Source organism: Melanerpes formicivorus, unplaced genomic scaffold (genome assembly GCF_026170545.1).
Source record: "Melanerpes formicivorus ecotype bairdi unplaced genomic scaffold, bMelFor1.0.p_v2 SCAF_11, whole genome shotgun sequence".
In the NCBI taxonomy this organism is placed as follows: Eukaryota; Metazoa; Chordata; class Aves; order Piciformes; family Picidae; genus Melanerpes; species Melanerpes formicivorus.
The window spans coordinates 15886874-15899403 of NW_027142363.1; the positions used below are offsets into that span (position 1 = coordinate 15886874).

At 39.8% G+C, this 12530-nt stretch overlaps 1 protein-coding gene across 5 annotated transcripts in view; it reads right to left on the minus strand.

Annotated features, from left to right (window-relative positions):
* DCAF6 (DDB1 and CUL4 associated factor 6) overlaps positions 1-12530 on the minus strand; it is a 95798-nt gene that overhangs the window by 53307 nt on the left and 29961 nt on the right. For all 5 annotated transcript variants that reach the window (XM_068144649.1, XM_068144652.1, XM_068144651.1 and 2 more), the window contains exons 4-7: positions 11484-11669; positions 4443-4556; positions 3249-3384; positions 1086-1300 (exon numbers count right to left, since the gene is read on the minus strand). In XM_068144649.1, the coding sequence (XP_068000750.1) occupies positions 1086-1300; positions 3249-3384; positions 4443-4556; positions 11484-11669 (651 nt within the window). The remainder of the gene's footprint in view (positions 1-1085; positions 1301-3248; positions 3385-4442; positions 4557-11483; positions 11670-12530) is intronic.

The window sequence follows — 12530 nt, forward strand, 5'->3', positions numbered from 1 at the left end:
ATTACACCTAATTTGCTTTAGTTTTGCACAGATGTGTGGTGTACCAACTTTGATATGTATAAGAATGTCAGCTAGCTAAACTGCAAGAAAAAAAATACCTATTGCTACAGGATATTGATGGAGCACAAAGTAGTAGAGGCTCAGGCTGAGAGCAATATCCTGCAGATGTGGACACATGAGAATACCAGAGATATCTCAGCAACTCACACATGACTGTTACCTGCATTATAAAAGTTGGACACAAGCAACAGCTGGTTTAGGGACAACAAAAAGGACAGAGAGCACTTAAAAGCAAAACCATGCCATAGTGTCTGACAAATGAAGAAAATACATCATGTAAAGTGTGCTGGAAAATGTGTAAAAATGGCCTCCAAATAGATTCTAAGAAAAAGGAGGAAGAAAACATCATCATGATGCTCGTCTCAGCAAATACAAAGAAGAAATCACAGTCATCATTATCACCCTCATATTCCAGCTGAAAATAGCAGGATACTGACAACTCATTGTAATCTCTGTTGAGGCTCCTGTCTCAGACTAAAGGTAATGAACTTAGGATACAAAGGAGTTAAAGAGATTAATTTTATATTAATCAAAAAATTTAGACTACAAGGGTCAGCATCATTATAGCTGAAAAACTTGTGGTGTTTTGGTTACACTGCCAAAACTTTTACTACTGATCAGTAGGAGTGGCTTCCCTCCTCAATCTAAACCTCTCTTCATCTCTGTCATCAAGACATAGTATTTATACTTGATTTCAAGGAACATGCCATTGGTGGCAAGGAAAGCAACAGACTATGCCTCAACTACAAGAATAACCTGCCACCCCTGCTGGTCTTATAACCTGAGGTTCACATAGATGCATTCTCATCTTTAAGTGAATGAAACCAAACAAGAAAGAAAACCAGAAGGTGACAAAACACTATATAAACCCAAATATTGTAAACCTGCAAATTTTGTAGCAATCTACTTGGCACACCTCAAACTATGAACTGCAACAACTGAAGATTGATCTAAAAGGGAAAGACAACTGTGTGCCACTAGGAAAAAAAAAGCAAGCATGCATGCAGCTCAGCTTCATCACTTGCCTCTTCACGTCTCTCTTCAGCAGAAGGAACTTTAAGTTCTCGCGCTGTGTCGTCCTTGGGATCAAACAAGTATATGTAGTCTGAGGAGTAACTAACGAGGATCTCTTGACCATCTTCACTGTAACACAGAGACGTTACCCTGCAGGATTTGTTGCTGAGATGAGGAGGAACAAAACGTGCCACCATTCCAACAGTGCCCCTGCCAGCGTAATTCCCTGTTAGAAATACATACATACATAAATAAATAAATAAATAAAAGGTGGCGTGGCAAAAGAGACAGAAATGGCACATTTACTATTGCAGATTTTCAACTGCTTCAGTATACTATTTAACATCCAACAACAGAGGATTAGAGGAAGGCTACATAGCCTGGAACTTCTGCATTAAGATGGGATAGAAAGAATAGGGATAGGGATAGGGATAGGGATAGGGATAGGGATAGGGATAGGGATAGGGATAGGGAATGGAATGGAATAGAATAGAATAGAATAGAATAGAATAGAATAGAATAGAATAGAATAGAATAGACCAGACCAGGTTGGAAAAGACCTTCGAGATCATCAAGTCCAACCTATCACCCAACACCATCTAATCTACTAAACCATGACACCAAGTGCCTCATCCAGGCTGGCAGCCAGGCACTAGTGGTGTCACCCAGGGATCAGTGCTGCGCCCCATCCTGTTCAATATCTTTATTTGTGGTAATGGTGGCAACAAGCAGTGTGAGCAATCTGGCAGTGTAGGCCTAGAGCCTGAAATGGTGGTAGGCCGTGTCCAGCATGGGTGCAGAAGTGGCTAGCAGTGTAGCAGAATAGTGCTGTGCCTGCACCATGTAACTAAAGCAGGACAGTGGTAGCTATAAACACAGAGAGTTATCTTGGAGTAACAGGACACACGTGTGCATCAACAACCTCATGTGTTATTACTAGTTTAACCAATAATCAATAGTAGTACAGTGTGTGGTCACAAGTGAGGAACCAATGAAGCTATGCCAGCGATGCTCTCCGAGTTTATATAAGTTGTAAAGGTGCCCTTAATACGCACTTCTTCCTTCTTCTTTTATTAGCCTGTCAGCACTACTATCAGCACTGTACTATGCTTGCACTATACTCAAACAATATTGGAAAAATAAAGGAACAATACCAAATCATATTGGTCATCTGTATTGATTCCCCCCTCTGTTGTCTACACTTTGTTGATGATCTGGATGAGGGGATTGAGTTCATCATCAGTAAGTTTGCAGATGACACCAAGCTCAGGGCAGGAGTTGATCTGTTAGAGAGTAGGAGAGCTCTGCAAAGGGACGCTGCCAGGCTGGACAGAAGAGCAGAGTCCTACATGATGGCATTCAACAAGCCCAAGTGCCAGCTACTGCACTTTGGCCACAACAACCCCATGCATTGCTACAGGCTGCAGTCAGAGTGGCTGGAGAGAAGCTAGACAGAAAGGGACCTGGGGTACTGGTTGATGGCCAGCTGAACATGAGCCAGCAATGTGCTCCAGTAGCCAAGAAGGCTAATGGCATCCAGGCCTGCATAAGTCATTCTGCCCTGTACTCAGCACTGGTTAGGCCACACCTTGAGTCCTGTGTCCAGTTCTGGGCCACTCACTTTAAGAAGGATATTGAGACACTTGAACGTGTCCAGAGAAGGGCAATGAAGCTGGAGATGGGTCCGGAGCACAGCCCTGTGAGGAGAGGCTGAGTGAGCTGTGGTTGTTTAGCCTGGAGAAGAGGAGGCTCAGAGGAGACCTTATTGCCCTCTACAAGTACCTGAAAGGAGGTTGTAGCCAGGTGGGGGTTGGTCTTTTCTCCCAGACAACCAGCACCAGAACAAGAAGACACAGTCTCAAGCTGCACCAGGGGAAATTTAGGCTGGAGGTGAGGAGAAAGTTCTTCCCAGAAAGAGCAATTGGCCATTGGAATGTTCTGCCCAGGGAGGTGGTGGAGTCCCCATCCCTGAAGCTGTTCAAGAGGGGACTGGACGTGGCACTTGAAGCCATGGCTTAGTTAGTCATGAGGTGCTGGGTGACAGGTTGGACTTGATGATCTCTGAGGTCTTTTCCAACTTTGTTGATTCTATGATTTTATCTACTTTGAAAAGAACAACCTGAAGTTGGAACTACAAATGGTTAGAAAAGCTTACTGTAAGGTATAATTCCTACCTGTTGCTCTTGTACCCAGCATTCTCCGATCATATATTCTTACTGAGCTGTCAGAGCAGCCTACAGCGAGATAGTACGGGATTGGCGGGCAAATCGCTACGGAGGTGGCAGCACGCCGGCAGTTTATTAAAATATCCTAGAACAAGCCAAAACACAGCATTCAAATAATAACCCTGAAAATTATAAGCTTCATTCTATTTATTGCTTCAGGACACAAGTCAAGGGGGTTTTGAGAAAGCTAGGTTTGGCCCTGTGAAGATAGATTGTAAATAAATCAAACAGAAAAGTCCCTGCAGAGAAGGGCAAATATCAAAGAAAGAACTATACCTCAAAATAATAATAATTTAAAAAGGAGTCAAATAAACCAAAACAAAGTACAGGAACAAGTATTTCAGAATAGGTAAATGTAATAACTGCAGATTTATGAACTAGTTTGCACCTTGGATTTTCCTATGGAAACTTGAGTAACTGTTGAGTGAGGAAAGTACTAAATACATAGAAACAGTCTAAATTGATTTAAAGGGTTAGAATAGATTTCACATATGAGCAAATAACTGGATAGAAGAAAATCAAGAAAGAAACCCCTAGAACTGGTGAATATGCACAATGCCTATTTAGAATAAAATTAATTGAGTGCAGTAATACATAATTTGGTGTCAGTTTTAATATTGAATTGGAGAAAAACTATCTCTCAAATCAAAACGCAGCGGACATTACAAATACCTAGCCCTCTAAGGGAATAATACCAGTGCCTAATTTGACCTAGTGTAATTAATTATCAATATTTTTTTTTCTTTTCTGTAATGGTGGGACAAAGGATGCTCAAGAATACAGGGCTGCAGATGATTGTCAAAGCTTATTTTTTGCCTCCAATCCTGCACTCTGTAGAAACTAACATAAAGCGGAGCAAGAGGTTAAATTTCAACCATATCAGAAGTTTCACACCAAAGTTCATGAACTAAAAAATGCCAAAGTAGACATTCCACTAAAAATAAATTAAAAGGTAAAAAAACAAAAAGGAAAGAAAAAAAGACTCCCCAAACTTTTTTTTGTTTCTTGGGAAACATGTTGTCATCTCCACCAACGACCCTGAAACCTATTATTTCTAAAAGCCTTACCAGAATTCATATCCTATGTTTGTATGATGTACAGCTCTACATTTAGGTCATCTTTAGTAAAAGATTTCACTCTTACATCTTTACAATCTTCTTTTGTGCAACTTGTTTTGATTCGAGTATCAAACCATCTTACAGTGCCATCTTCACCACAAGAGAGGAAAGTATAGGGATCATTTGGTACTGTCATAATCTGTTTAAATAAAATGAAAATAAAAAGTATTAATGTGTGCAGAAGCACCAATAATCTGAAAATAAAAGCATTAACATTTAAGCAACAACAAAGACTGCAGCAGTTATGACTCGGGTCAAGGTTTTTATTGAAATAAAGAGGTACATGGAAAAACTGCTACTTCAAAAAAAGGTTCATACTAGTGAAGCTAAAACTGTGGATGTCACAAGGTTAAAGATTTACAGATGAAAGCTTACAATTATTTCAATTCTCTTTCAATAAATAAAAGAAATGTACTGTAATCAATATTCCAAATGTTGCTGCAATAATTCAATGGAAGCTGAGTTTATTCTCTATCAGGCAACAGTAACAAACAAACCCCTCAGAAGTCTGTATTATATAAAAATAAAAGATAGCTTTTATTCCCATCAGGAATAAAGGTAGTCTCCTGAGGCACCTGTGAATTAAAGGCTGTTATTAACTTATGCCCTCACTGGACATTTTTTTAAGAGCACCATTTTCCTTACTTCAGCCCTGCTCAAACTATGGGCGACTCAGATGGAGTCTTACGTGTACGGCTACGCTCAAGAAGGCCTGCTTAAGACAAAATAAAAAGGCAAGAAACTACCATGTTAAAGTTTCATTCCACAGGTCAATGAAAGTATGAAATATTGTGTTTGTCCTGGTTTTGCCCAGGATAGGGTCCATTTTTTCCACAGTAAGCTGGGAGGAGCCACAGTCAAGATAGCTGGCTGTAAGTGGGGGGCAGCTGGGGCAAGTGAGGGTGGATGAGGCAGGATCAGGAAGACGGCTTGGGTCAGGCCAGGTCATCTCAGTACTGCATTTTGTATCACTTGCCTTATATATTATTTCATTAGTAATTTTGTTATTACTGTTGCTTCTTCTCTCTTTGTGCTATTTTATTGAATTCTTATCTCAGCCCAAGTCTTTTTGCCTTTTTCCGCCTGATTTCCCTTCCCATCCCATCAGAGTGTTGCAGGGGCAGCTATGTGGAGCTCAGTTGCCAGCCTCATCTAAACCATGTCAGTGTTAAATAAAAACAAAGACTGTTGCAGAAACTCACAGTATTTTCTTTTCCTATACTACAGCTACTATCAGTAACTTCATAGTAATTTATAAATCTCCCAAAATCAGTAATAGTGTAGTACACCAACGGAACACAGAGCCAAGGAGTGATTCTTTTTACACTTCTTACGACTTATTCTCATCCCATCCCCTCTCTTAAAAGTAATCTATGGATATCTGTAAATCACTACCTAAAGTGAGATTACAAAGGCAATCTCTGCAGGATTCAACAGTTCTCCTTGTAATGTTTAGTACATTAATTTACTGTGTGCTGTGCTGAATCTTACTGCTGAGAAACAAGAAGTTTAACAGACAGAAAGCTGTAATGGTTTAGCACAATGGCTAAACTCCTTGCTCCCCCAACACAAAAGTGAGGGGGGAGGTAACACACAAAACTCAGGGTTGAAATAAAGAGATAAGAGTTTAATATATCACAATCACAATGAATGTATAATTACCTTAGCTAATAATCCAATTAATCTAATAATACAATGCACGATAACCTTAGCTTAGCCTATTTGCAGAAGGAGCACAGTGAAATACAGTGAAAAACAGCAGAAAACCAAAACCCACAGCTACCTGACTCCCACCGTGCCTGGAAAACGGAGGATGGGATAGGATGGGATGGGATGGGATAGACCAGGTTGGAAAAGACCTTCGAGATCATCAAGTCCAACCTATCACCCAGCACCATCCAATCAACTAAACCATGGCACCACGTGCCTCATCCAGTCCCCTCTTAAACACCTCCAGTGATGGTGACTCCACCACCTCCCTGGGCAGCACACTGCAATGGAGCCAACACTCATGAATCTGGAACCCAGAAGCAGCAACCAGAACAGGAAGCATCCCATGTTTCAATCTGAATTTCAAGCTCCATAACACTTTGCTCCAATTAGCCCTTTCATTTTTTGAAGCTAGCATGACTGCAGCGTGGTATGAATAGCAGCAGCAAGTTCAACTCAATCCATGACACTTTAATAACAATGGAACAATAACATCTGAGCTATGGCTGTTATTTCACAATATGTTAGCACAAAATATTGAAAACTGTGGTTTTCACTACACATTCACTCAAGTTCACTCAAGTTAATTTTGTTAGTGTAGTTGTAAGGCCAGCAGCAGTTCTTAAACCCACTAAATCCTTCCAGCCTCTTTGCTGTAGATCAATGCAGAGCTTTCACCGGAAACATGTACTCTAAGAATGTTGCTGAATGTGGTGCAACACAGCAAACTTATTTCTAGTAGCTGTGTTTCATTTTGTTCACACTGATCCCATTTCACATTATACATGTAATAAAGCAGTACATCTGTCTACCCCCACGTCAATTTTTACTCATGGTGTTTAAAAACTTTTCAATTTCTCTATGTGTTGATAAAGTGCAGACTCAAGTATAGTAACAAGGGCTCTTAATTGTTTAAGTTCAACAAGTACACATTACACACATTAAGGAATTTTTTCCTAAGTAAGTATTTTTATTTAGTATTTTATTTATGTTTAAAATGTATAGCTATGTGATCATTTTATTGTAGTGAAAGTGTGGAGGTAAGAGTTACCCATAAAGGCACATTCTCTTTCTCAAATGCAATTAACATGTAGAGCAATAAAGAAAAGCATTCAGCTGAGTGAAAATAATCTTGTAACCATCTTCATCAATAAGTTCTCCAGAAACATGTTTCAAGAACTTCCTTCCCCCTCTCTACTTTATTCTCCTCCAGACTGTCTGATTATCTCACAGTTCATAACAAGTACACGAGTTTCCACATTCCTCTGTTTCAGTGGGTTTTGTAAGGTCTTGAACTGTCACAAACTTCAGTTTTAAGGTAGAGTATAAATTCTAACCACATTCAAATTTAGACTTAGTATGTCAGGGACAGATGATGTTAGCTTCTGTTATTTAGAGAGCTCAATGAGTTCAGTTCTATATTTAATACAGTCATGTGGTTACATACAGCTGGGTAGTAAAGTCATGTTTTGAATTCATTTTCCCACTCCAGAAACTTCTCAACGACAAAGTTGTGTTATGTCAGAAGCTGAAGCTGAGACACAGCTTTAAAAAAAATCCTTACACTTTCATATGCCAAGGCTCAAAAAAAAGTCTGCTACACCACATAGCAACACATGCACTTGAGTGTTCAAACATCAGCTTTCAGACACAGTAACAGACTTTATAGGCTTTGCAGAAATGTTTCATAAACTGGTATTTTCAAAGACTTCTTGAAATGAGGTCAAACACAAATATGTTAAACCTCACAGGTTAAGAAGAACAACTTCAAAAAGAGACTCAGTTGTTAAACCCACATATGGGTTGAGTTTAAATCTGCTGCTATTTATACCATCCTGCCTCATGCCAGCTTCAAAATGAAGTGCTGGCTGAAGCAAAGTATTGTGGGGCTTGAAGTTCAGATTGTAATATGAGAGGCTTCCTGTTCTGATTGCTGCTTTCGGGTGCCAGGTTTTAGGGACTGGCTTTTTCCCTCGGGGATGACATCACGAAGGGGATGGATGTAGTGGTTTGGCTCGCTTGCTTCTGCTTGCTATTGCTTTCTACTGAGCTTTTTATGCAAATAGGCTAAGGTAACTGTGCATTATGTTATCACATTTGTATCAAACTCCCTTTATTTTATCCAAACCCAGAGATGCTTGTGTGTGTGTGTTACTTTTCCCTCATTTCTCTGTTGGGGGAAAAAAGGCAGGTTAACCCATTCACAGTGCTTTAATCTGTTACAAACAGTCCAAGTCATATAGGGATTTCCAGATTACTGCCATTAAGTGCATTTTAAAACAGTATGAACAGAAGAATATCACTCTAGTGTCATTCAAAACAACAATAACACCCCTGTTAACATTATTTGCTAAGCAAAAAGCATCTCCAATACCACCATTTTGAGCTTGCAATATAGCAGTCAAATGTCCATACTCTCTTCAATTAATGATTTTGAAGAAATGAATTTGACTATTCATGCAAATAGTTAGTGTTCAGCTATAGTCATTCTATACAGACAACAATAAAACATCCATCTTGATTTGGTAGGCTGTTGGGCTCCCCATATTTCTTCTAAAATATTCTTTAAACGTTTCCAGTGTCTTTGGGCAGTTTCTTGTACCTATCAAATTTAACACTGGTCTAGTAGCTTGCAATGTGCACCTTGCAAAGAGACAGCTGACATCTCATATTACAGGCTAAAAGTCTTACAGTTCTGGTCTCTATTACTAGTTCTGACCCTCAAGCACTACTGGCAACTGCTTTCATTGAATTTTTCCCCATTTGATCACTGGTTTGCACCTCCTATCAGCCACTTCATGTAATCAACCAAACAGATAGTCAGCCTAAGCTCAGGCAGATCCAAACAGCCACGATGACTTCTATGCTGGCACCAACTCTTCCATTTGCACTACTCTGAGCAGCCTAGCCCAGCCTAGCTCATGACCTCCAATTGCACATACCCAATCCTACTTTTACCACTACATCTTCACATCTGTTCTGCACAGTACCCATAGCTATTCTCTTATTCTCAATCTCAGAAATGTTTTTTATAATACTCATAGCTAGCTATGCAGGAAATAAAGGTACCAGGTAAGCCAGCAATTGGTTACTCATCAACCCTGCAACCACTCATTAGGGGGAGGCTTACTTCCCCAGGAAATCACAATACAACAACCTGATAGACCCCCTGTTCAATGAGGGCATTTCATCTCTAAGAAAGAGCACCTCAGTCTCCAGATGTTCTTAAGAAAAGGCAGGCTTCATTTGAGATACAGAGAACATCTAATCAACAACCTGCAGAATCCAGAGTCTAGCAGACAGACTACTATATATAGTAAACTCCAGTGAGAACTGAGGCAATTTAAGCTTCTGGTTTGAGGCCACAAGGACTGTTGCTATTCTAAGTGGTTTCTTAAACAAATGTTAAAAATAAAAGCAGATGATGTGAGCCTGGGATCCAGAATCATGTTTTGCAAAACTGAAAATACATTCTTGTATTAAACACAGGCAACACCAAACCAGATGACAAGAAAACCACCAATCTCAGAGAGAGAGTGAGTATCACAAGGTTTGCTCAAGTGATCTACAAAGTTCCCCTGCAGAGAGAAAATGTTTTTGATAAAACCATTAATAGAACACATGGAACTGCAACCTTAAGGATACTTTTACTACATGATCAAAAATTCTGGCAGTACTTCAGTGGTTTGGGCTTTTTAACCACAACCCTGCAGAGGCTCCATTTCTTTTAACAAAGAATTTTAAACGTTTAATTCAGTTTACAATACAAAGGAGGAAACAGAAAAACTTGTTATGAAATGGGAGCTAAATTAGTTTGATAAGTAAGGCATTTGTGATCCCCTCCCACCATGTGTGTACTGTGGTAAGGTTAAAACAAAATCTGAAAATACAAATAGTCCAAAAACCTGCAATGTTTGTAACCTAGGAAGTAGCTGGGGTTTACTTATTTATTTTAAGCACAATTTTACACGCAGCAGACTTTGCTGATTACCCTCCTAACGTAATACTTTACTTCCTCATTTGTCTATTTATATGAAAGAAATTTCCAAGGCAGGGTTGAATGCAGTAGCTCAAAATTTACTCATAAAGAGTTGACTGGAATACAAAATAGAGAAATTATCTAAATACATTTTTCATATTAAGTAACTTAAACACACTGAAATAAGAATGTCTGAGAAGGATATAAAGCATGGAAAAGGCATTAGACTCATGAAAAGTTGGGTCAGGGGACATAGCCATTGCCTCCACCCCCCAACCTACTTTGGGTACAAATTCACAGGACAATTTATATCACATTTGCTCTGCAGAGGATTCTTTCAGTGAAGTATTTGCAAAGAAAGTGGCCTTAATGACATTGTTTTGGAAAGTCCTCCATATAATTCAAACAATGTGTTTCCTTTTAAAGCATGCATTATTATTATAGAATAGAACAGAACAGAACAGAATAGAACAAAATAGAATAGAACAGAACAGGATAGAAGAGAATAAAATAGAATAGAACAGGATAGAACAGAACAGACTAAACCAAGTTGGAAAAGATCTTCGAGATCATCAAAACCAACCTATCACCCAACACCATCTAATAAACTAAACCATGGCACCAAGTGCCTCAGCCAGGCACTTCCAGTGATGGTGACTCCACCACATCCCTGGGCAGCACATCCCAATGGCCAATCTCTCTTTCTGGGAAGAACTTCCTAATATCCAGCCTAAACCTCCCCTAGCACAGCTTGAGACTGTGTCCTCTTGTTCTGGTGCTGGTTGCCTGGGAGAAGAGACCAACCCCCACCTGGCTACAACCTCCCTTCAGGTAGTTGTAGAGAGCAGTAAGGTCTCCCCTGAGCCTCCTCTTCTCTAGGCTAAACACAATAAAAACCAACCCCCAAACCACACCACCAAACAAACTAAAGCACCCAAAAACCCCACCAAACCCCCAGCCCCACCACCAAAAACCCACACAACAAACCAACAAAAACACACCAAAAGCCTTAAAACTGAACCAGCACAACAAAGCTATAAGGAAAGTTCTTTAATTCTCACTTAAATAAAGCTTTCAGCAGCCTGCTTAAAATCTTGGAGAACAATACAAGAAACTTTATTTAGAATAAACTTTTATTTAGAATAAACCAAACCAGGTTGGAAGAGACCGTCAAGATCATCGCGTCCAACCCATCAACCAGTCCAACCCACCCAAACAGCTAACCCATGGCACCAAGTACCCCATCAAGTCTCCTCCTGAACACCTCCAATGACGGCAACTCCACCACCTCCCTGGGCAGCCCATTCCAATGGGCAATCACTCTTTCTGTACTATGGCATTGTGCCTAGTTTGAAAGCATTGCCTTGTGTGAGGTACCTCATAGGTAGTTCCGTAGTGGCAGGTGTACTGGCATTGTCTGTTGGTCTCCGCATCTTGCTCGACATTAGTGTAAAAAATTACTCCATCTCCAGAACAGGATACAATCTGTTTGTCATTGGTGCAGGGTAAGAACTTCGCACTAAAAATGTTTGCCCTGTGTCCTGAGCGAATGGTTGTTAAAACCTAAGGAAGAAAGAAAAAGGAAGGTTGTATCAGGTTAATGTTTCCAAAGCAAATAAAGGATGGGACAACAACACGTGTGGGCTCTGGTACTATAAAACATCATTTATGTACAGGTTGCCAGGAACCTACAGTTTAATACAACAGAACAGAGAACCTCTCTTCACACAAAATGTCTTCAAAGAGCAATGTGGTTCCACAGGAGTCATTCACTTACGCACTTGTGGAAAGCATCCTGCAAAAGTCAAGGACTGGAATGAAACTGTCACCTTATGTTTTGAAATTGCTAGTTACATATTGTATCAGGTTTCTCAAAGTAAAACACCAGTCCAGCATGACAGTGCAGCCAGTCAGCATGTCAGTGAGAAAAGAACTGGAGGATCTAGAATATCATGGGTCAGGAACAAGGCACTGTACTGCAAGACAACGTTACAGGCTTTAAAAGTTGATGATATTCTTATAATAAACTCACTTTAAAAAGGAGAACCAAAGTTTACAAGAAAGGATGTTTTGACACCAGTTAAAAAACAAATAACATTTAAGAACATGATTACAAGGCAATAAACTGAAATGTGGCTCCATGTCAATGAATGTCAGTCACCTACAGTCCAGCAGAGCAGCATATAATTTACTTCAGGATCACAGCTGGTTCTAACCACTATGTGATAACTCTTTACAACTCCTAACCTATTCGTTATTACCCTCTCAAAACTGAAAACACCCTCCATATGCTTTCCTGGGCATTAGTGAACATTCTAGTCTTATTTCTCCTATCTGCAGCACTTAAAGCAAACTGCCAATAGGAAAAAGATATTTACCAAGCTGTTTACAGTATGCAAATTACTTCCAAAATTCCACTCAATT